This window comes from Chiloscyllium punctatum, chromosome 10, assembly GCF_047496795.1.
Source record: "Chiloscyllium punctatum isolate Juve2018m chromosome 10, sChiPun1.3, whole genome shotgun sequence".
NCBI lineage: Eukaryota > Metazoa > Chordata > Chondrichthyes > Orectolobiformes > Hemiscylliidae > Chiloscyllium > Chiloscyllium punctatum.
In genome coordinates this window covers 98102305-98128312 of record NC_092748.1, presented here as the reverse complement: position 1 = coordinate 98128312, position 26008 = coordinate 98102305, and the positions used below count along the sequence as shown (strand labels likewise).

General features: G+C 38.2%; 1 protein-coding gene across 41 annotated transcripts in view; it reads left to right on the top strand.

Moving 5' to 3' along the window:
* neb (nebulin) overlaps positions 1–26008 on the top strand; it is a 293069-nt gene that overhangs the window by 259174 nt on the left and 7887 nt on the right. For 11 of the 41 annotated variants that reach the window (XM_072579807.1, XM_072579845.1, XM_072579844.1 and 8 more), the window contains 13 exons: positions 1401–1493; positions 2743–2835; positions 4236–4328; positions 5529–5621; positions 6982–7074; positions 8271–8363; positions 9854–9946; positions 11105–11197; positions 12288–12380; positions 13889–13981; positions 15132–15224; positions 17031–17138; positions 23453–23636. In XM_072579807.1, the coding sequence (XP_072435908.1) occupies positions 1401–1493; positions 2743–2835; positions 4236–4328; positions 5529–5621; positions 6982–7074; positions 8271–8363; positions 9854–9946; positions 11105–11197; positions 12288–12380; positions 13889–13981; positions 15132–15224; positions 17031–17138; positions 23453–23636 (1315 nt within the window). The remainder of the gene's footprint in view (positions 1–1400; positions 1494–2742; positions 2836–4235; positions 4329–5528; positions 5622–6981; positions 7075–8270; positions 8364–9853; positions 9947–11104; positions 11198–12287; positions 12381–13888; positions 13982–15131; positions 15225–17030; positions 17139–23452; positions 23637–26008) is intronic. The other 30 variants (XM_072579811.1, XM_072579808.1, XM_072579824.1 and 27 more) reach the window with 26 other exon arrangements.

Below are 26008 nucleotides of genomic sequence, written 5' to 3'. Positions count from 1 at the left end.
TTTTTGACTTGAACCTCTATAGATTTGTATGTCGTCCAAGACTAGAAATCTAAGGTTACTTGAGAACTACTCTGAATCCCTTCTCGCTTTTATAGTCACAACCATAGATTTCATTCTTCGATATAACGTTCGAGTAATATTAGTATTGTCACCAGGTTCCGAGTTCCACGTCTCAGGAATGAACAGGGTAAATTCACTGCATCCAGTGTTCCTGACATGTTGCAAAACTACTCAGGTGCAAATACAGCTAAGACAAAATGTACTGGATGCTGTACATATAAAACAAAGGCATGTTATAACTCAGTCAGAAATACTTTACTACTCCAATCCTCTGAGAAAGGCAGACAATTTATTACTTATAGTCCAGTATTATAAAGCTCTAAGTAGTTGCATTTAAATATTTTGATGGATTGTACCAGCTGAAAAATAGCTTGCTTTTTTTCAAAATCTAAAACATGGAACAAATGATGAAATGATGGAAGTTTTTACATCTACTGTTTTTGATCTTAACCAATAGAAGATCCTATATCATTGAGATCAGGAACTTATTGGTCTTTAATGATGCCCAAAGCTCATAAAATGCGTCTGATAGCCAAGTGTTGCAGTCTGAAAACACATGCCAGCCATACAGTGATGGAATGTTATTATCATCAGCAAGGTGGATTCAAGAAATCCTGACCTCTCAAACCTGCATCATGCTAAAGCATAGCCTGGGTTACTCTAGCAATGATGAAAGTCATTACACTATTTTGGTTTTCTTTCAAGTTTTAACATAACTTAATTTATCTTATGTTTATCAAGTTTAAAGACAGTTATATTTGAAATGAACCTTGAATGTGAGTTTCAACAAAATCCCCCTGCTCATTCATTGTAACTGTTCCAGAAGAGCTGTGAAAAATGAAAAGAATTGCGTCGACACTCTTCGACCACTCACACTGGATGTGCAGGAGGATTTGTGGAAATTCATTCTTTCCTTTAAAACAAATGCAACAAAGTCAGTGTTAACACAAAGTTTAATCTATCTAACCTTATCCAGAGCTTCCCACTAAAATCTTTAATCTTTTGGTTATGTTCTTTTCCTTCAACTATTCAAACTATATTCTAATTCACCAACAACATTTAACTAAATAATTCTTATGAAATAATAAGTGTTAATACTTTTTAAATGAAATGAGTTAAAACAAATATTACTCACAGTGCTTTGGCTGCACGGATCTCGTTAACCAACTCGTTAACGACTGGCACACAATTGGTAGCGTATCTGATTTATTTCACGTCCTGAAGTGCAGTTTTTTTGTAATCTATGATCTGGTGCAGTGTGTGATTTAATTTGGTTTGCAGTTTGTCCAGAATACCCACTGACAGTTTGTCCTTTCCTCCCCGATCTGCACACTTTGTAGATCAAATACAAGGAAAATGTTGGTCAAGGAACAGCAATCTCTGACCTGCCTGAGGTGAAGCGTGTGAAGGAAACACAGAAGAACATCAGCTCGGTAGTTGCTGGTTACATTCCTTTATATCACCTCATGACCCATCTGGACCATCTAACCCATTCTGTCACTAAACTAAAGTTCATTCATACGGTTTCTCACTCATTTCTGTTTCATTTTTCAAATCATTCAAATTCATTCGCTTTTATTTTTGAAACATGAACATCTTTGTGAGGACATATTTTAAGGTTTATTTTTAAAATAAGTTTCGGAAGAAAACCGTTGACGTGGTAGCGAGTCACCTGGGGAAAAGAGCTTTATTATAAATACACGCATACACATGGTGTGGTAAATTATCATCATCAGAGGGAGATAGTCAAACAGTTTTTAAAAGACCAACCCAGAGTAATGCTTTTGATTGTATTGGGAAACTCTGGTTCGGTATTTAATGATACAAATTTAGATCACCACTTTTTGAATCTTAAAATCAAGATTCACTTTCAGTTTCATGAATTTAGTTTCACTTTGAAATTTTCCAAAAATGAATTACAATTATTTGGAAAAATGCTGTTTTGGAATTTTTAAGTCAGATAATATAGGTGCGGATTTAGCATTCAGCATCAGCCCATCATCATATCAAACTTAAACACAATTTCAGGATTTAGCTTTGCTTCATCAGGTAATTTTTAAAAAAACATTGATTGCAAGCAATTTTAATGAACATGAACTGACCATTAACATGTCTCCAACATTTCACCATATTTGTAAAGACCACTATAATAAAATAGTTACGAATTTTGAATTCATATCTTAGACATTCCAATGAAGCAAGCAGACTGCCATTATTTTTGTTATTTTTTTAACAGTTTAGTTCCTATTGTGGGACATGGGTATTGCTGGCTGGGCCAGCATTTATTGCCTACCCCGAGTTGCCCGAGAGAAAGTGGTGGTGAGCTGTCTCTTTCAACCACTGCAGTCCATGTGCTGGACTAAGATATATATCATATTGGTTCTGAGGTTCAAACTAATTACCCATTTATGTAAGAAAATCAGATTACATATGTTGGTATTCCTTAATATTGCACATAGTAAATTAATTTAATTGCAACTTTAAAATATCCAATTGGATTAAAATAGATTAGATTTGATTGTTAGCTGATGCATTATTAGCCTGTGTGACACTGGTTGCTCTGTGTAGTTTGTTATGGCAGTGTTTATTATGTTGTGATATGTTGTTCTCACAGTCTATTTGTCATTGTTTGTCACGCATTTACATTTTGGTCCTTTCCTCTCTGATCTGCATACTTTGTAGATCAAATATAAGGAAAGTGTTGGTCAAGGAACTGCAATCTCTGACCCACCTGAAGTACAGCGTGTAAAAGAGACGCAGAAGAACATCAGCTCGGTAGCTGTCAATTTTATTCCCCCTCCCCTCCCTGTGTTATGCCATAATCCCTCTTTTTACCACTTTGTCTCTCCTGGCACTAAACACACTTCACATCTAATTTCTGTCATCTAATTTATTTTGATTTAACTAGAACTTATTCTAGTATTCTAACAATTGTTAGAATTGCTATTCTGATTTTTATGAAATTAACCAAAGGCTTTTCAAGTTCAAAGAGTCATGAATAAGCAAAACCTATTCACCAACCCTAACAAAAATAAGAAACAAAAACGATTAGATGACTTATTTAACCTGCAGTTGCCTTTTTTTTGTTTGCAGTATGTAGTGTGAATGTAGTGCTTTTTCTTTCATTGCCTTCACTGTCCTCCACTGAAGATGAGCAAGTTTTCTTTCGGATAGGGAAACATGAGCACATTCCTCCAGTACATTCCTCACGTGCTCATTATCCATAAGTGGAATCAAACTTATTATTTCTTCACCGATTGGAACAGGTTGCTAAAGATCGGGAGTATTTTTTTTCCTTTGCTCACTTGAGGAACCTGAGGCTTGTTTCTAATCTGTCTGCCAGAAGCATTTAATTAAGAATGAAGATGGGGCTTTACTTTCAACTCAGAGTGGGACTGATGTGTGGGCATAGGCCCATAGAAGACTACAAACTCACCTGCTAAGGCCCAGAGAAACGTTAACCTGAGCACTGCATTTATGTATGCTCTGAACTTGTCAGATATCACTGACCAATGGTGGGGAGAGTAAGAACTGCAGAGACGAGTGACCAACTACTGTCAGAGACCAACGGGAATGCTTTCTATACAGTGCATCCCCACTGGTGGGCAGGATACGATCGAGCTCAAGGACGGTGAAGATGAGCGGGGAATAGCTTGTTGCTTCCTGTTGATACACAAAGAGAGAATAGGCAAAGGTTGTCTCTTTCAGTCTTCGCTGATGCTCCCTGGCAGGTTCAGCTGCATGGGGAAGCCCTCACCCTCATCTGATGAACTGCAATTGTACCTTGTGAACTAGCTGGTTTGCCATAGTTAAATTGTGACCTCTAGCCTTACTGGGAGTTGTTTCCATTTCAGTTTGTGGCACATTACTTGAAAGAACTCAGGCTTAGATTACGTTGAGATACGTGACTTGCACACTGAAAGAGGACTCCAATTTTTCTATCACATTTTAATCATGGCCTCCCACTCCCTTCCATTAGCAATGTGGGAGCTGAATTAATATCTCGGTGAGGGATCTACTACTTTGTGTACAGTGCACAGGTGCATGACCAGTGGAGGATAACTCGAGTCAGTGCAACGTGTGTGGCTGGGTGTTGTTTGCAGATAGTATGCGTGCTGTTTGTTTGTCATGTGCTTACAGTTTGTCCTTTCCTCCCTGATCTGCACACTTTGTAGATCAAATACAAGGAAAATATTGGTCAAGGAACTGCAATCTCCGACCTGCCTGAGGTGCAGCGTGTGAAAGAGACTCAGAAGAACATCAGCTCGGTAGTTGCCAATTTGTTTCCCCCTTTTTTTAACCCACAGCCCCAACTCCTTACTACCCTACATTTTCTACCACTAAACATAATTAATGGTGTTTCAACTTTTTCCTTTTTTATTTAAGTTTGATTTTAACATTTTTCTAATTCTGGAAACACTTCTTTTGTCAATTTTGACATTTTTATATCATTTATGGTGGGAATGGATAACTGCAAACAACTTGTAGAGCTGTGCAGCATTAAAGACAGCAAAAAAGGTAGTATTGAAACCATGATTGTGGTTTGAATGCACCACTTTTAGGATAATTCACACCACTTCCAGCAAAACAACAGATAAGCAAGTTTTATAATATGATGGAATCTTGATCAGAACCCCAAAATTTATACTTAGCAACATACTTTGATTCTGTTAAGAATCTCATGTTTTAAGGCCAGATTGATTGTTGAGACTTCCAAATTTCAATTAAAAAGCTTGTAGTTGACCTTTTTGGCCTGCAGTCTGCTGTAAAGTATACTTTATTTCTCTTTCTCTGCCTTCCTTGGTTGTCAAGGCCAAATGGTATTTGTGGATTAGGTTCCTGCTCCAGCAGACCCTCACCCATTCAAGCAAGTGGCCCTCCTCTTCTAGATTCTAGATTAGATAATGGGCTATTCAACCGTGGAACAATCCCTAAGCTGCCAACGCAGAATTTGCAGGAATGGAAATTGATGAATAGGCATCAACACTGGCCTTTTGGAATGAGTTTTCAATCCCTATCACAGAGTGTCTGAAGCTGGTTATGGTTTCTCTACATGTTTCTGCAGCTAAACTAAAATTGCTATGATTTACCAGAATAATTCTCTCCACTTGGTCACTGAGGAAGATTCCAATGTGCAATGTTATTTGGGAGAATGTAATGTACAGTGTCAGTCTGTGACTTGTAATTGTTCATATAAAGTCTACGTGTTATTGTAGACCTGGAATTCCCTCCTCCCTCTGTTCTTATATGTTCTTTTGTCCTTTGAAGCACCCTTAAAACTCACTTCGCTTTAGTTCCCTGTTGCCTTATGTGCTTCAATGTTGAGTTTTGTTTTATAATAGTTCCTCTGAAGCACCTTTGGCAGGTTTTACTACAATAAAGGTGCTATATAAATACTGATATTTTTGTTATTTGTTTGTCATGTGCTTACAGTCTGTCCTTTCCTCCCTAATCACCACACTTTGTAGATCAAATACAAGGAAAATGTTGGTCAAGGAACTGCAATTTCTGACCTGCCTGAGGTGAAGCGTGTGAAGGAAACACAGAAGAACATCAGTTTGGTAGTTGACAGTTTGATTCCCTTTTTTTATAAACCCATTATCTTCCCACCAACTCTCGCGATTTTTGATCCAATGTTTTCTTCTTATTAATTACATTTTTGTCACCTGTTTTCACGACTATTTTAACATTCATCAGTTGATATTTTTGGCATATGCAGGCTTTCTTGTAATTTTTTAAGATTTATATCTTACTCAAGGTGAAACATAATTGATAAGAAATGCTTTGTCATGCTTTACGGACAATAAACAAAGTAACGAAACCATGATCATAAAGTGAGTACAGCATCTATAGATTCTAAAATCGTAGTTTACAGAAATCAACAGGTAAACAGACTTGAGCATCTTTATAGATTTTGTATCAGAACCACAAAATTGAAGTCCAGTTCTGTACTTCTCTCATCTCTGAGTGAGAACTTATAAATTGAGGTTCGTGAACCGGGATCAATTTTGAAATATCATGAAGCTTTAGGAATTGAAACTGTTATCTGTGCAGCCAGGGATGTGTGGAATTAGAACTGCATGAGCTGTTAAACATAAACCTTTTTTTTATTTCTTTCTAGTAGACTCCCTCTGCTGATACATATGTGTATGGTAGTATCAAGTGGACAAAATGCACAATGCCCTTTTCAATATATTACAGGATATGCAATCAGAATTTTACTGAAGAAACCCATCATTTTTGTTGTGTCTATAATGCATGGTTTGTTATAACATGTACTTTCTTCCCTCCTTTGCTGAAGGGGCTAACTGATATTGTAATATAGATACATGAACCAACAGCCTAACACCCATGTCACCCAAGTGGCTCTTTCAATATGGGTAGGCTATGCAACAGTGGGAGTATCACTATAAAGTTTCATTCTGGCTTTGCGGAAGTGGAAATTTCTGGTTAATCATCCACATTGAGATTCCCTTCCAGCCTTTGATATACTAAAGCTGGTATAGCACTTCATGTGTCTCAAATTAATCTCACAAAACCAACTGGGAACTAACACAATGGCACTTGCTGGTTTGTATGAATTAGTTCGAGACTGGCTGTTACCTTTACTCACTTGGTCAAAGGGGAGAATTCTGTGTTGGTTAGTTCAGTATATGACTTAAGCTTGTTTGTAAAATGTTTACTGCAGGTCTAGATTCTCTCCCTAAACTTCTCCACTTTTCTGCCCCATTTAAAACACTCCTTAAAACCTACCTTGTCTGCCTTAATGTTGCATTATGTTTCTCCACTGTCCAATCTTGTTTGGTAAAGTGTCCTGTGAAATACCTTGAGACATCTTATGGTGCTGCATAATAGCTGTCATTGTTTGTTTGTCATGTACTTACAGTCTGTCCTTTCCTCCCCAAATGACACATTTTGTAGATCAAATACAAGGAAAATGTTGGTCAAGGAACTGCAATCTCTGACTTGCCTGAGGTGCAGCGTGTGAAGGAGACACAGAAGAACATTAGCTCGGTAGCTGCCAATTTTTCCCCCTTTTTTTAACCTAAGATTTACCTCACATCTTACTACCCAACATTTCCTATCAATAAACACAATTAATGTAATTTTTTTTCAAGTCAATTTTTTCACTTTCAATTTAACTTTTTCTAATTCTTGAAACATTTTGTGGAACTTACTCAAAAAGATTTTTTATTAATCAGTTTTGACATTTCTATATTATTGGAGTGAAAGAAATTTCTTTTGCCATTAAATGCAATGCATTGAAAGGAAATTAATATCTACATAACAAAAACCTGATTGTAATATGAATACAATGACTACAACATAGATTTATACAGCTTACAAAAAAGATTTTTTTAACCAATTTATATTATAATCTCAAAGTTAATGTTTATCCCATTAATTTTATTACTTCCACATCAGAATTTGATTTTTATGGTTTTAAATCGACATTAACTTTGAGAACTACAGTTCAGAATTTCATTGGTGAAACCTACCGTTCCCTAATACACCTGCACAGAATAATTTGACGTAGAGTAATATATACTTAAATGCTCTCCTCCTGATGTCCTTTGTTAAAGGGGCTGCCTGATATTTTGGGGTGGAATCACACTGCAATGACCAACATCATCTCACTCAAATAGCCCTTTTTGTGAACTTGGATCATGGATGGACTATTAAAATGCAGAAACATCAATTCAAGGCTTCATCCTGGCTTTGAAGAAGCAGAAATTGCTGGACAGATATCTGCATTGGCATTTCCCATTAAAGTGCATCATATTTTGCTATCACTAATTGTTCAAAACTGATCTGCAATTGAACGAAGGCTGTTTATTGGTTTTTTTTCTGTTCGTGCTAGATTGACTGATCCCTTTGCCCGTGAGGCTAATGAAATAGATTTCAATATGTCGCATGATGCAAGTTATATGCCTGACCTCATTTGTATATAATGTCCACATGTTACTCTAAATCTGGAATTCCCACCCTAAACCTCTCCAGCCTCTCAATCTTTTTTATATGACTATAAAAAACCTTCCTCCTCTGTCCTTGATTGTTTAATATGCTTTGGTGTCACATTTTCTTGATGGTTTCTGTTATGTAGGACAATGTGAATGTACTATGTTGAAGGTGCTATGCAAGTGCCAGTTGTCGTTGTTTGTCATATGCTTACAGTTTGTCTTCTCCTCCCTGATCTGCACACCATGTAGATCAAATACAAGGAAAATGTTGGCCAAGGAACTGCAATCTCTGAGCTGCCTGAGGTGCAGCGTGTGAAGGAAACACAGAAAAACATCAGCTCGGTAGCTGCCAATTTGATTTCCCCCTTTTTTAACCTAAGATTTACCCTTGCTTTTTTTACTATGCAATATTTCTTACCACTAAACGCAATGAGCATCAATTCATTTTCTAGCCTTTCTTCAAGTTTATTTTAACCTTTTCTAATTTTACAAACGTTTTTGCAAAGTTTACTTCAGTTTTTGAACTCCTTGTTGACATTTTATATATATTTGAAGGGGGAAGAGTTAATGTGTCAGCTTTGATCAGATATTCTAATACATTGCATTAAGAAAGTAAGGAAAATTCAACATCACAAATGGTGATCTTAATAGTAATACAGTAATTATTGGATATATTACACAGTTTCCAGCAAACAGTGGGGAAAACAGACTTTAGCAAATTGAAATTTGAAACTGAACCTTAGTATGCTAAGATCTACTTTAATCCATTCTTTCTCCTCTCCTTTGCTAAAGGGGATGACTGATATTGTAGGAAATACTAATTTAGCCCCAAACTTTTATTATCTCTACATCAGAGTTTAGTTCATTAAATGCTGATTAATTTTTGAGATCTATCAATCAGAATTCCATTAGAGATACAGAACTCCAGACCTTCACTTTTAGCATCTTAAGAATTTTAAATAATCCATATCAAGCCACAAGTTCTTGACAAAGAAATCTGTTTGAAATTGTTATTATTTCTTTAATGATAAGGTTGCACTGTTTTATCATGTTGTTTTCTTCATCTTAAATACAACATTTTTATATTTTGTGTTTCTACTAAAATTCAAATGATCAATTTCAAACCTGTGTTAGGTCTATAAGTTATATGAAGGCAAATTAGTAAACAAACAATGCAATTCATTTTAATGAAAGAGCTAGACGATATTTAAAAATTAAATTATTAGTGTTGAAGGTACTCAGAGATTCGCGACTACATAATGAAAATATTATTTGCAAACTTGACTTGCAGTCCCTTTTATATGACTAGGCATGTATCGTATGATGTTACATCGATGTTATTTCCCACTTTCTGCCTCCCTTTGCTGAAGGGGCTGACTCATACTGAGGTGTAGATTCACATTCTGCCAACCGCCCATCAGGAACCCCAGGTCACCTTACATCCATAATCTTACATAATGGGTAATAGTTCAGATAGTAGGTATTCAAGCTACTCAACTCTATTGGTGCTAGGCTGAATGATGCTTTTACCTATCAGGCCAATGAGGGAGATTCCAATGTGTGGTGTGCTGCAGTCTGTGATTGACATTTACATGTTACTACAGCTCTGAAAATACCCCATAACCTCTATCTTTCCTCCTTTAATCCGTTCTTCAAGTTCCCCTGTTTCTACTCTAATGATTACTTATGTGTTTCTTTCTGTTTGATATTGTATCCTGTGAAATGTGTTGCTGCAGTTTACTATGGTAAATGTGCTATATAAATGCTAGTTGTTGTTTGTTTGTCATGTGCTTACAGTTTGTCCTTTCCTCCCCGATCTGCACATTTTGTAGATCAAATACAAGGAAAATATTGGTCAAGGAACAGCAATCTCTGATCTGCCTGAGGTGCAGCGTGTGAAGGAGACACAGAAGAACATCAGCTCGGTAGCTGTTGATATGATCTCCCTTTTAACCCATCTTCCACCCATTGCTTTTCCTCTTACCATTTGAAAAAAACATTTTTGAACGTTTTGATGGAATTTTTTTCAATGTTCCTTTCAGTTTTGAAACTTATAAATTTTCGAAATTGAAAAATAAGTAACGCATTTTTGTCAGATTTTAAGTTGCAGATTGTATTCAGAAAGTACACCAAAATTAACATAACAAACCTATGATTAGAATGTGAAAGTAGCAGCTAAAGTGTAAATTATGCAGCTCCAAAAGAAACAGTAGGAAAACAAGTAAATCATTCCATTTTGATGGGATTGAATCCGAAGCTCAAAGTTTTCATTTAATCCTTTTTTACTGCTGAATTATAATTTTAACATTTAAGATTTTTGAATACAGATTAATTTTGGCCCAAACAAATCATATTTTCATTAGCAAAAGCTACAATTCCCCTTCTGGCCTAGAGAGTGCAAATTGATGGAACACATATTTTATTCCCTTCATTCTGCTGTCCTCCTTTGCTGAATTGGGAGACTGACATTGTGGTATGGATTCATGCTTCTGTACCAGTTCATCACAGTAGTTTATCAAGTAGCTATCCTTAATAAGTAGACCATTCAATAGTGTGAATATCACTATGAATCTTCATTCCAACTTTGTGGAAGCAGAAATTGCTGGATTAACTCCATCATTGGTAATGCTGATGTAGATTTTCTTCTGTAGCCTCCGGGATGCAAAGACCCTCCCTGCACAGGATATTTGTTATTGTGGTAATATAGATAGGGAATTAAAGCAAGTGTGAGTCAATGTAAAACTGCTTGATGACCTTATTAACCAGGCCAAAGGAAAAGAATTACACACATCGTTTGGTGCGGTCTGTGACTTGACTTCATTTGAGTAAAAAGTCAACCTGTTACTGTGCCAGGAATTGCATACCTTTCTCCTCTCTTTCCTCCTACAAGATATTCCTTAACAAATGTCCCTTCTGCCGTAACGTTGCTTCAAGTGGTTTGTTGTCAAAGTTTGTTAACTGGTAATAGGACCAATGTGGTACATTGGGACATTAAAGGCCAGATGCAAATGCTGGTTGTTTTGTTTCTTGTTTGTTATGTGCTTACTGTTTGTCCTTTCCTCCTCGATCTGCACACTTTGTAGATCAAATACAAGGAAAATGTTGGTCAAGGAACTGCAATCTCCGACCTGCCTGAGGTGCAGCGTGTGAAGGAGACACAGAAGAACATCAGCTCGGTAGTTGCTAGTTTGATTCCCTTTTTTTAAAAACTCATGATTTCCCCCTATCCAAAATTTCCTACTAGTAAACAGCAATGGCTTTTGAAATTTATGTAACTTTTTACAAAATCTGTGAAACTATTTTTGTGAAATATACGCTTTATCAATTTTGAGATGTATATTTCATTGTGGGGTGAAATCTTAATGTGTAAGCAATATTTTTTCAAGAGCTTACAAAGCTGTGGAGAGAGAAAATAAACTAAATGGCAGCAGTAAAAAAAAAAGCCACGATTGCAATATCAGTGCAGCATCTAAAACGTGAATTATGTAGGTTTCAAGAAAGTGGCCGGAAAGCAGGCTTTTGAACGCCGATGGAATTTGAATTAGAACCTCAAAGCTAACATTTAAGTCTTATTATCTGCAGATCAGAACTTATAGGATGTTTTACAGATTTTTGAATCCATATTGATTTTTGAAATGTACCAATTTGCATTATATATTCATGCTCTGGCAGCTATGTGCCATGTTAGACAAGGGTGTGTGCTTAGATTTTAGGGTTGCCATTCAAATGTGCAATCAAGCTTCACCTTGATTTTCAGAAGCACAGGCTGCTGAATGGACACTAGAGCATTTCTGATTGAATTTTTTTCCTTCCCTGTCCTGTGCTAAGTCCATTTGTAGCTCTTTCCTTGTTGCCATGGTATGTACACACCTCAGAGTGAGAATGAAATAGAGACTGCTTTCTGGTTAATGACAATTGATGGCAAACTGGTTATTGTTCGGCACTGGATAGAGAATCCAATCCACAGTGTCGTACAGATTGTGACTTGACATTGTTCATTTGAAATTTCTGTTATTATAGTTCAGAATTCCTCTTCAAATCTTTCTGTCTATCTCTCTTTCCAATGCTAAGAAACTCATTAAAATTTACCTTCTCTATTTTTTTGCCACTTATGTAGATCCATGTCAAATTTTGTTCAATATTTGCTTATCTGAAGCACCATGGGACATTTTTATTGTTTGGGTTCTATGTAAATGCACATTGTTGTTGTTTGTTTGTCATATGCTTATTGTTTGTCCTTTCCTCCCCGATCTGCACATTTTGTAGATCAAATACAAGGAAAATGTTGGTCAAGGAACAGCAATCTCTGACCTGCCTGAGGTGCAGCGTGTGAAGGAAACACAGAAGAACATCAGCTCGGTAGCTGTTGGTTTGATCCCTGTGTTAACCCATGATCTTCCCTCTTTGTCACCCAACCATTCAAAGCACTAAAACATCACTCATACAATGTCCTCCTTTTCTGCAGTTGCCTTCTCACTGTCATTTTAACAGATTTCCCCTGATTGCTGAAACAGAAACTTTTGAAATTAATATCAACTTTGTTTTCGTCAAGGTAATGATGTTCTAACTTTTTGAGATTTTTGTGGAAGCAACTGAAGTTTGTGTGTCTCTGTGAAGACAATTTCACTGAGAGACAACTAAGAATGCCGGTTGTGATGGGGGTATGTTGGTTGTCCTGATCTTCTTCATAACATGCCATAGTTACAGTTAACAGCAATGCAGCTTTATTGCACATTACATCTAGAGTACACATGTCAATTAACTCAAAAGGCTTTTAAATACAAAATCAGTCAGAGCATGTTTGTAATCTAAATTTGAATTTCAGATGCAGAGCTCCTTGGAATTAAAGTTCTGCTTTTTAATTGTTCACATTTGAAGTTTGGTTTGACATTCTTTCAAAACTATTTTGACCGTAGCAATTAACCATCAACTTGAATTGCAAGACGTTGCCTCAATTTCCTGCAATTAGTTTTGGCATTGATAGCAATATATCTGAGAAATGGCCAAGGGGAATTCTCCACATCAATTTTGACAATCTCCTTCTGTATCTGTGGCAAAACCAGCTGAAGAAAAAGGCTATATTTTTTGTCATTTTATAAGGCAAGAAGGGACTGGGGCCAAACAGAGGACATGAGAATTTCTGCTCCTGAGCCTGGAGGACATACTTTTCTAATAAACCTGTTCAGAGATGTTATTGCACACCTCTGGAGCAGATGGGACTTAAACTCAGGCCTTCAGGTCCAGGAGCAAGGACAATACCACTGCCACAATTCCTCTGAGCCTGGAGGAGGTGGTTGTGTGTATTTGTGGCAGCTGGTATACCAAGTAAGCAGAGATTTCATGGCCTCTCTACATGCACCCTTGGACCTTATCAATAAAATCATCAGCAGTAAACTTATTGCATTCCAGCTTCAGTACTTATGGTTATGTGGGAGTCAAGTTGTCAGTGAAATTATGCCAATTATGCTGAAGGGCATTGTGGGGCATAATTGTGAGATTTCTTTCAGTGATGGAAATATCAGGAATTTCACCATGACTGGTTGTCTCCCTTTTAAAGTGATCTTTCTGCAAAACATGTTCGTAAGTTTGATTTTAACTAACTAATTTTCCAACTAATGAACTTTTTATTATCAATTTGCTTCATTTCATATGAACATCACATTGAACTTCAGAACTGCATTTTCCTTTGATAGTTTGTGATTACTTTGACTCTAGTTAATTGATGTTTCAGTAATGTACCAATTCATCAGTTCAACTCCTTACTACTTGAACTGTGTAACTTGTTGCAGTTTATGTGGGTCTGTGTGTTACTGTTTGTCATGTGCTGACAGGTTGTCCTTTTCTTTTCTGATCTACACACTCTGTAGATCAAATACAAGGAAGGTATTGGGAAAGGAACTGCAATCTCTGACCTGCCTGAGGTGAAGCGTGTAAAAGAGACACAGAAGAACATTAGCTCGGTAGCTGTTGGTTTTAATTCTCTGTGCTAACCTGTAATTTCAGCTTCCCACAGCACTAAACACAAGTCATACCATTTCAATTGTTTTCACTTGCTTAATATCCTGTATGTTTATATTTACATTTTTCTAATTTTTTTTAAATGAGTATTTTTTTGTGGAGCTTAAACCAGGGCTGTGCCAACTTTAAGGGATTCTCTAAAGAGAAAGAAGGCAGTTTTCAGAATCTGGTTTTTCAAGTAACTTTTAGAAAATCAATCTGTAATGTTATACAAAGATCAAAGGTAGCACAAAGTATTGTTATCCTTTCAGAATCAGTACTTCATTGGACTTGACGTCTTTAGAACTAGCTGTTCACTGGATTCAGGCTATTTTGAAATCAGTGTTCCTCGGGATTCAGAGATTTGCTGAATTCAATTCTCTGTTGGATTCAGTGCTCAATGCTTGATATGCCCAAGCCATATCTTCAGTTCCAATTTTTTTAATCAACATTTTATTGCACAGCATTAGCCCTTTGCTGCTCCATCAGCACAAACAGGTTCTAGCTATAATAATCTTCTGTGAAATCTGAAATGATCCTAGTTCACATATCAGTTTGGATTCCAAATATTATTGGGCGTGCATGAGAAAAGCATACTAGGAAAGTAGCAAACAAATTTGCCAACATCAGAATACAAATTCACTTTGTCTTTAATCTACCTATGTTTGGAAAAGCATAAATTCTCATTCATTAAAAATATCTGTTTATGATTGTTCTATCGGCTATCTGGGCAATGTAATTGTTGTTTTTACCTCCAGAATAAACACCATCTAAGATATTTTTGATTCAGACTAATTGAACGTACAGATAGTGTGCTGCAAATGCTTGCATTTGGTGCTCATAAGAATGAATTTCTGACTGCCTGCTTGGGTAGTATTTGTAATCAGGAATGGGTAATTCCATTCTCTGAAACCAAATTTTGGCATAGCCCTGACCACTTTTTCTCATCCACTACATTTTCGCTAAAGCTGTTTCATTTTTACTTTAATAGAAACTAATTTTTGTTAACATCTTATTTTTTTAAACTTCTCAACCTTCATTTTTAACCTCATCGAGATTTATTTCTGGTGAGTATTGAACACGATCTTCATTTTGGGTGCTTTACTTCTGCAGGTCTTATACAAAGAGAACCTGGGTAAAGGAATCGCTGTGGTGTACACCCCAGAGATGCAGCGCGTTAAACGCAATCAAGAAAATATTAGCTCGGTATTTAAGTTTAAGAAAAAAAAATTCACTGTTTTCCTTTCGCATTCTAACTTTTCCCCATTTTTTTGCTAATGCTTCTTTCCTCCTTTCTCATTCTTAATACCATAATAACCATGGCATTTTCACTATAACTACTGGTACTCCAAAGGCCCACTGACAAAAAAAACTAAGATTATACATAAGAGCGATGCGATGTTTAATTGGTGCCTCTCAAATCCAGCTCATTTTGTTAATGTGAGAGGGAAAGCACAGAAAGACATCTTTAATTGAGGTGTTATTACTTAGTTGTCTGTCATTTACTTAGCTTTTCAAAATAAAATAAAACATCATGGAAAATTAGACACTATAAAAAACATGGGAAACAAAATAATACCCATGAAACTTTGTGGTTGGTCCATGACCCCACTCTTGAAGTGTTTTGTTTTCTTGTTAGCTGGGAGGTCTCTTCCAATCTTGTCCTTACATCTATGTGCAGGCCAGTTGAATACAAGGAAAGGGAGGGATGAGAAAAACAAAACATAGTGCCCACCAATGTGTATCTTTATTATGTTCGAACACTCACAGTTTACTATTAAATTGTGACTTGAATGCACCTAAAACCTGTATTGTCAGAAGGACATTCCATTCTAGTCCAACAATTGGTCGTGCTCAATCCAACCCCGTTTCCTTGCACTTTTACCTTTTGGATTGTGCCTTTTTCATTTCTTTTTAGTTTTCTAATTCCTAATAAATAGTATGTTCTCTGTTTTAATGTCATGTTATGGCTTTCATGTCCTACAAATCCTTTGAAAGCAGAATTCTTGTGACGAATAACTTAACAAAATTGTTTACTATCATGCTTACCTGTTATAGAGACGTACAGCATGGAAACAGACCCTTTGGTCCAACTCGTCTGTGCCGACCAGATGTCCTAACCTAATCTAGTCCCATTTGCCAGAATTTGGCCCAAATTCCTCAAAACCCTTCCTATTCGTATACCCATCCAGATGCCTTTTAAATGTTGCAGTTGTACCAGCCACCACTACTTCCTCTGGCAGCCCATTCCATACACACACCACCCTCTGTGTGAAAAAGTTGCCCCTTAGAACCCTTTTAAATCTTTCCCCTCTCAGCCTAAACCTATGCCGTCTAGTTCAGGACTCCCCCACCCCAGGGAAAAGACTTTGTCTATTTATCCTAACCATGCCCCTCATGATTTTATAAACCTCTATGAGGTCACCCTTCTTTGGTGCAGGGTCCTTGTAGTTTGCAATGCCAAACTCATAAACAATGGCAGCACCAAACTGGGACAAGGTGCCTTCTGTAAACCATAGGGGGATAATCAAATAATTTATGGCTAAGAATGTTGGCAGCAGAGACCAGGAACATGTTTTTAGTTTAAGCAGCAAAATCTTTTCCACGTTTGATAAGAAAATGAATGAAATCATGGTCCTAGTTTGATTGGCTATTTTTAAAATTTATTTTATATAAAAGTACCAGTAAAAATGCAAAAATATTGAGTAATAGACAAAATAATTCTTAAAAAATTCATCTCCACTGTTAATACGAATTGTCTTTGGAGATCATTCATGCTGAGGAGGCCCATAGCATTATAATGTAAATCAGAAGCAAAGTTTTTTTTTCCCCTCTTATACCTCAAAGCCAAAGATTGAAAATTAATCTCATTAACTTGCTTAAGTCTTATTCCTAACAAAACAGCTAACCCTATCATCACCACGACTGTGCACCTAGGTAAAGTAAATATGGAGAAATGAGATACTCTAGTACAGAATGGTCTGTTCAGCAATTTCCCTCTTCCTCTTACAGATACTATACTCTGACAGCTTCCGGAAGCAAGTACAAGGTCGAGCAGCTTATGTGTTGGACACACCAGAGATGAGACGTGTCCGGGATTCTCAGCGCAATATATCAACGGTAAGTTAATATCAGTGCCTGCCTCCTTCATGTGTTTTTTCAGTTGTTATTAAAATGTTCCAAAAACATTTTTATGTTATCCTTCCAATTAAGTCATGTATTAACTGCAGCATACACTCAATAAAAAATACATAAGCAGATTCAGTGTGTTCCATAAATCAAAGTTAAAACTCACACAAAACAAGGTTATAGTCCAACAGGTTAATTTGGAAGCACTAACTTTCTGAGCGCTGCTCCATCATCAGGGGGCTGTGGAGCAGGAGTATAAAACACAGAATTTATAGCAAAAGATCACAGTGTCATACGTGCAGCTGATACAATGTATTGAACAACCTGGATTGCTAGGAGAAAGTGAGGACTGCAGATGCTGAAGATCAGAGCCAAGCAGTGAAGAGCTTATACTTGAAACATTGACTCTGCTGCTCCTTGGATGCTGCCAATCCTAGGTTGCTGTTAAGTCTTTCATCTTTTAGAATGGGTTGCAGGTTTTGGTTCATTAATATGTAAATCCCAAAACTCCTCTCAAATCACATTCTCAAGCTAAGTTAAGGTTTTATTAAAAAAAAGGTGACATCTCAGCTCAGACAATGCATTCAAGGTGTGAGCTTAGAGTCTGTCTGTATCCCAATCTTGATTCAGATAGGTTCTGTTTCCAAAGTAGGAATTTATAAAATGTTATGTGGATTGATTGCCTGCAGATTGTGTGCTTTTTGAACAAAATTGAATGGTTCTCCAATTGCAATTTCAGAATTGCAAATGCCAATTCACCCCACAGACTTGTGTGTGTGTGTGTGTGTGTGTGTGTGTGTGAGTGAGAGAGGGGGGGGGAGGGAGAGTGCGCATATGTGTGGGAGAGAGTGAGAGTGTGTGTGTGCATGTATATGAGTCTGAGGGAGAACTTGTGTGTGAGATAAGGTCTGCGTGAGTGTGTGAGTATGTATGTGTGTGTGTGTATAGTGTAATGGAATCACCTAAAGTGTGAGACACTCTCACACTCACACAGACCCTCTCTCAGACACACACATACAACCCCCATACACGCACAAACACACACTCCACTCACACACTCTCTCCCACACACACTCTCTCTCTGCTTTCCTCTCCCTCATATACATGCACACACACAAAATAAGTCTATGGAGTGAATGTGCATTTGCAGAATTGTAATTCCAGATACATTCTATTTTGTTCAAAAACTACATAATCTGCAGGCAGTCAATCCGTTTAACATCTCATAAATTCCTACTTTGGGGATAGAACCAGTCTGACTTAAGATTGGGATACAGATAGACACTATCTTCAGACCTTTAATGCATTGTCTGAGCTGAAATGTCACTTTTTTTTAATATAAAACCTTAACTTATTTTGGGCAGCACAATGGCACAGTGGTTAGCACTGCTGCCTCACAGCGCCAGAGACCCGGGTTCAATTCCCACCTCAGGTGACTGACTGTGTGGAGTTTGCACATTCTCCCCGTGTCTGCGTGGGTTCCCTCTGGGTGCTCCAGTTTTCTCCCATAGTCCAAAAATGTGCAGGTTAGGTAAATTGGCCATACTAAGTTGAAAAATGTGGTGCTGGAAAAACACAGCAGGCCAGGCAGCATCCGAGGAGCAGGAGAATCGACGTTTCGGGCATAAGCCCTTCTTTAGGAATGTGTGCCCGAAATGTCGATTCTCCTGCTCCTGGGATGCTGCTGTGTTTTTCCAGCACCACATTTTTCAACTCTGGTTTCCAGAATCTGCAGTCCTCACTTTCTCCTAAATTGCCTGTAGTGTCAGGTGAAGAGGTAAATGTAGGGGAATGGGTGGGTTGCACTTTGGCGGGTCAGTGTGGACTTGTTGGGTCGAAGTGCCTGTTTCCACACTGTAAGTAATCTAATCTAATCTAACCAATTGCAAGAATGTGATTTGAAAGAAGTTCTGGGATTTACATATTAATGAACCAAAACCTGCAATCCATTCTAAAAGATGAAAGACTTAACGGCAATCAACGTTTGTCCAATATATTGCTTCAGCTAAGTGCATGACAATGATCGTTTGCTATAAATTCTGTGTCTCATGATCCTGCTCCACAGCTGCCTGATGAAGGAGCAGCGCTCCAAAACTTAGTACTTCCAAATAAACCTGTTGGACTTTAACCTGGTGTTGTCTGAATTTCCTGCTCCTCAGAAGCTGCCTGAACTGCTGTGCTTTTCCATGCACCACTCTGTCTCCAGAATCTGGTTTCCAGCATCTGCAGTCATTGTTTTTACCTAGTTGATTTTTAACTTTGCTCATCCCAGTTCAACTCCAGCACCTTTATATCATAAATCAAAGATAAAGTAGAAACTAAATTTGTCTGAAAACTATTCTTCAATTTTTTCTCCTTTTCTACTTTATACCTTCAGAAAGTGATCATTCACGAGGGTTAATGCTTCAGTACCTTGCTGAAGCTTCCATTCTCCAAAACACAAGCCTAATATTGGGTGACAGGCTATTTGGCCAAAGGAGGGTGGTCAGAGTCCAACATCTCAAGGCCGAACATATCCTTTCCTTATACATTGCCCTCACACTTTCCAGTTGGGTTCACTGCTTTGTGATTATAATGGTTGGTGTCTTGCTCCACTTATGCCAGAGTTAACTATTATAGCATAGACCAAGGATTTTGTGGACTTTAATAGAGTCATAGAGATGTACAGCACAGAAAATGATCCTTTGGTCCAGCTCATCCTTGCTGATCAGACATCCTATATAAATCTAGTCCCATTTGCCAGCATTTAGACCATATCCCTCTAAATGTTTCCGATTCATATACCCTTCCAGATGCTTTTTAAATGTTGTAATTGTACCAGCCTCCACCACTTCCTCTGTCAGCTCATTCCAAACAGCTCATTCCACACCCTCTGTGTGAAAAAGTTGCCCTTCATGTCCCTTTTTAAATCTTTCCCCTCTCACCGTAAACCTATGCCCTCTAAGTTTTGGACTCCCCCACCCCAGAGAAAAGACCATGTCTATTTATCCTATACATGCCCCTCATGATTTTATAAACCTCTGTAAGGTCGCCACTCAGCCTCCAACACTCCATGCAAAATAGTCCCAACCTATTCAGCCTCTCCCTATAGCTCAAACCCTCCAACCCTGACAACATCCTTGTTAATCTTTTCTGAACCTTTTCAAGTTTCACATCCTTCCTATAGGAGGGAATCCAGAATTGTACACAATACTCCAAAAATGGCCGAACCATGTCCTGTACAGACACAACATGACCTATCAACTCCTATACTCAATGCACTGACCAGTAAAGGCAAGCATACAAACTTGTAGTTTTAGTCCTGTCAGTGAACAACAATCCAGATATAAACCGTGTTCACTTCAATAAGGTAATAAAGCAACACAAAGTCACCTTATCTACTAGTGTTCCTATCACACTTCAAGTTAAAATAAAATGAATGTGAAATATTTAATATTTCCATTGCAGTTAACAGCCTGCAAGACGTTATGCAAATATGAATGAATATTATGCTCATAATCCAATAACTCCCATTAGAATTTATTTGCTTATCAGATGCACTGGTCCATTCCACAAGCAAAACAAATATTTCTAACAAGATAGTTTTGTTTAGGCCAAAGGATAAATCCATGTATCCACAGATCTCTGAAATTCATTTCAGTTTGTTCCCTCTTCTAGCTTTTCTCTGAAGTACAAAATTTCATGGGATCCTTTTATTGGCATTTGATTAAACAATCTGCCAACTTTTCTTCAAAACTCACAACTATGGACTTCTCAACTCATGCTTAGGTTTCACTACATTCTCTAAGATTATTTTAATTTTGAGGGTTATTGTAGATATTTTCCTCTTCCATTAACCTAGGATATCTTCCAGCCTCTCTTCCCCTCAAACTTTGTCTCTAAGTTGAACACCAGCTACTATACACATTTCAAATAATTGATGGATTTTCTCTGTTTACACTGTAGGTCTTGCTAACATTTATCTCTTTCCTTCCCACAACTCATGTGAGTTGATATCCTCCACTCCTGCTAACTGCCTGCTTCGGGGAGCAAACTCTTCCACTGATAAATTACATCCAAGAAATGTTGTCTCCCCAGAGTCGATATTCATGGCAATGTGGCATATGATGGATATTCAAAACAGAAATGTGAATTACATATCTTTCCTTTTCAAAGCAATCCAAATTTTGTGAGGCACATGATTATATCTTTAATGGGCATAATTGTCCTGTCTCCAGACTCCTTGATTCTTCCAAGAAGTTCTCTTATTTTCAAAGATGTTCTTAGCCAGTCTGTGCTGGGAACAGCATGAATAATTTAAATTCCTTACAAAGACAATTATCAAAGTCTTGTTTCTATCAAGAAACTCAAAAGAAAGTCAATTGGTTTATCCTATTAAATTTTAACATCATTAAATAAACATGGATGACCCTTTGAACTATAATTAACTCAGCTCTGTTTACCAATTCCTCAGCCTAATGTTTCCATTCATCTACAGTTAACATTTTACATCCTAAAACTAATTCTGTGGAAACACATGAATTATGGAATCGGATATTTGAACTGTAGAATAATAGGAAATGTGTGTGAAAAACAGAGTTGATAAAGGAATTATAGTAAAGAATATTAATGTATTCATTTGTAACTTTGTTTTCCTTGTGTTTTGTAGTGAATGTGTTTTAAAATTCTCCTTTTTTCCTTTTCCATGTGGCCACATACCTTTAACTTAAAAACAAAGACTTCAACACTAGTTGCCATATTGCTGATGGTAGGACGTTACTACTGATTGCCCAGTAATCAGTAATGCTAATGATCTCCCATACTCGATACAGAGGAACCCCGATTATCCGAATGAGATGGGTGGGCGGTATTTCGTTTGGATAATTGATTATGCAGTTAATTGATTCAATGCTTCTTCTCTAGGGCCCAGAGTTTTCTGAAGTTTCCTTTTTCCTCGCCCTGCCTGCCTTGCTCCCTCTCTGTCTCAGGGTTTGTTTCTGAGCAGACACACACTTGTGTGAAAGGGACCTGCAGCATTGCTGAATCCTACCCCAAGGCAGCTGGACTGAACACTCACAACAACAAGACTGCTGCTGCCTTTTTTTGGGGTGGGGGGGGGTGGGGAGGAGAAACAGTTCAAAAAAGCGTGCACACACACCTTCTTACTGCAACTTTTTGACAAGTTCCACCTTTGCCCTGTACAGGACAATGTTGGAGAGATTATCTGGGAAAGGAGGGTTTAGGATATACTCCTGTGAAGAACTCCAGGGAAAGTGGGAGAGAGAGAGAGCGCGAGAGAGAGCGTGAGAGAGAGAGAGAGAGAGAGAGAGAGCGCGGGCCGTAAGTCATTTGGAGACAGTGCCTGGGCTCCCATCGATGTCCAGGACTGTTCTCGGTGGTATTTCAGTAAGCCGAGTTTGTTTTTAATCATTGTAAACAAAAGACGCGATCAGTGTTGGAAACACCTCTTTGATGTAAGGTTTCTAGCAGGACTTCGAGACTTTCTTCGGATAATCTGAAATTCGGATAACTGATATTCAGATAACCGAGATTCCTCTGTACTTGTTATGGTTCAGATCAGGAACCATTTGGAATGGACTTGGAACAGTCCCTACTCCACTACTTTGAACCTAGTTGCAATAACATTTTGCGTTGCAATTGACATGTAATTTCTTTTTAATTGCCACTTCATCTTAATTGGTCATATTCTACCACTGTGTCATCATTTTGTGCAGTCCAACTTTGTTATTTCAAAAATATAGTCTTCATAAAAAAATCATAGTCACACACAGTTCAGTTCTAGACAGTAGCATATCATCTCTATCCAAACAAACCAAAGGCGTCTCTTGAAGTAGACTATGTTTACATGTATTTGAGGCATTAGGAGGGTCTGCTATTTGAATAGAGTCCCACTTAACTTCAGTAGGAAGACGGTGGTCTTTCCCCACTGCACCTTGATAGCAGCTTTCTTTAATTTTAAAAATATACTTTATTCATAAAAAATCTTTGTATATATACATAGTCAAAAATGCAGTTCATTTCTGTACAGTAGCATATCAATGAAGCAAAACAAAATTAGCTCCATCCAAACAAAGCAAAGACATCTCTTACACATATAAGGCTACATTTACATGCATTTGACTTGCCCCACTTCAGAACATGAGAGCATATTGGAGACTGACATTTTCCCTTGCAGTGTCTCTTGCTTTGCAGAGGGAACAGTGTGTCTTGTAGGAGATGCTGGCTTTTGTTGCTTGTTCCATTGGCTGACCTATTTTAAGAAGGTAGGAATTACTTCGTTTGCTAAGTATTTTCCAATTTCAAAGGTAAAATACCACGAAGACTTTGAGAAGACCAAGGGAAGCTTCACGTCTGTAGTCACTGATCCCATTACTGAGCGCGTAAAGAAAAACATGCAAGACTTCAGTGACATCAGCTACCGCGGCATCCAAAGACGGGTTGTAGAGATGCAGAGGCGACGTGTGGAAAATGAAGCAGAGAGCCTCACAGGTTGGTGACTGGTTTGAACACCTCTGTAGCTTCTATTACAACCATGACTTAAAAAATCAAAGCACTGTATAAACTAGCTTTGGCTTCAGGTGATTGTGGGTGCCATCTTATCAAAATGTTTAAAATGTTAAAAGGAGTTCATAAGGGTAGATGTGAAAAACTCTTCCCCTCTGATGGGGAGCCAAAAACAAAGGCACAACATCTTAAAATTACAGCTGGATTATACAGGAGGCGAATTAGGAAAAACACTTGATCCACAAAAAAGGTGGTAGAAATCAAATTCTCTCTCCATATATCCGTGTGAGGGCTGGAGTTTTCAAGGTGTACTCTATGGAGTTTTATCAGTTGATGTTATCAAGTTGATGTGGCCTCCTCTATATTGGCCTCCTCCTTGCGGAACGTTTCAGAGAACACCTCTGGGACACCTGGACCAACCAACCCAACCGCCCCGTGGCTCAACACTTCAACTCCCTCTCCCACTCCACCAAGGACATGCAGGTCCTTGGACTCCTCCATCGCCAGACCACAGCAACACAACGGTTGGAGGAAGAGCGCCTCATCTTCCACCTAGGAACCCTCCAACCACAAGGGATGAACTCAGATTTCTCCAGTTTCCTCATTTCCCCTCCCCCCACCTTGTCTCAGTCAAATCCCTCGAACTCAACACCGCCTTCCTAACCTGCAATCTTCTTCTTGACCTCTCCGTCCCTACCCCCACTCCGGCCTATCACCTTCACCTTGACCTCCTGACCCCTATCACATTTCCAATGCCCCTCTCCCAAGTCCCTCCTCCCTACCTTTTATCTTAGCCTGCTGGACACACTTTCCTCATTCCTGAAGAAGAGCTCATGCCTGAAACGTCGATTTTCCTGCTCCTTGGATGCTGCCTGACCTGCTGCGCTTTTCCAGCAACACATTTTCAGCTCTGATCTCCAGCATCTGCAGTCCTCACTTTCTCCTTGATGGTATCAAGGGACATGGAAGTAAAGCAAATAAATGGAGTTGAGATTCAGATCAGCTGTGACCTAATTGAATGGTGGAGCTGTCAATAAAGCCATAAAAGTTCAAGAAGGCAGCTCACCACCACCTTCCCAAGGGCAATTAGGGATTAGCACTAATTCAAGATTCCCCTAGAGTGTGGAAACAGGCCCTTTGGCCCAACAAGTCCACATCAACCCTCTGAAGAGTAACCCACTTAGACCCATCTCCCTCTGACTAATGCACCTCACACTGGGCAATTTACCATGGCTAATCCACCTAACCTGCACATCTTTGGACTGTGGGAGGAAACCGGAGCACCCAGAGGAAACCCACGCAGACACAGGAGAACGTGCAAACTCCACAATTCTCCCGAGGCTGGAATCAAACCTAGGTCCCTGGCACTGTGAGGCCACAGTGCCGCCCTACTGGCCAGCCAGTGTCACACAATGAATAGATAAAGTTGATGTTTAATGTTCTTCGAAGCAAGTAATGCATTTAAGAACATTGCCTTTGCCACATTACCTTATCTGGCACACAAAAATTGATATCTTTTCAACACAGGATTTTACAGCTCTCTCTGATTTGGGTGACTTACATTTCCCATGTGATGTTTTCACCATAAAACCAAGTCTGGCTTGTAAACAATGTTATTTAATTTCCATACCTTTATTAATAATATTACTCATATTTTTCCCGACTATTCTTGTGGATATTACAGGTATTGTATATATTTGATTCCACTGCTGACTACTACATATTAAGAGACTTCCGAGATATACATTCTGCAAGGAAAATATGAATTCAATATGTAGCACTGTACAGTTGTAGTGACGATTGAATAAGTTCCTATTCCTTAATTCTATAAACGTACTTCATTCCAACGTTATTATAGTAACTATAGATTATTGTGAGGTATAAATAATGAATTGCCCTCACCTTGGTTGACAAATAATAAATGAATTCTCCTGACTAGTAAATAATTCATACATTTTGCCCGATACAGATGTGTAGATGATTAATTCATTGTGCTCCTTCATATTTTAATAAGTCACCATGAGCTACATCAGCTCCAAGAAGAATATCAAATGCTGGGCGAGGTAAGGGGAGAGGATAGATGCAGGAGTGAATGACAGGAGATAAAGGCTGGGAGTGGGAACAAAAGAGGAGTGGGAGGGAATGATAGATTTGAGAGTGAGAGACTGGACTGGGAAACATTCAGGGAAAGATGGCATTAGAGTAGTGAGTAGGGGGTGGAAGGAGGACAGCAAATGGCCACTTTGGGGAGGACTGGTAAGGTTTCTGAATGAAGAAGGTCTTGAGGTATTCTGATAGGTTAGGAGATGAGAGCAGGGGATAGAGGATGGAAGAAGTAGTTATTTGCAGTGACCGGG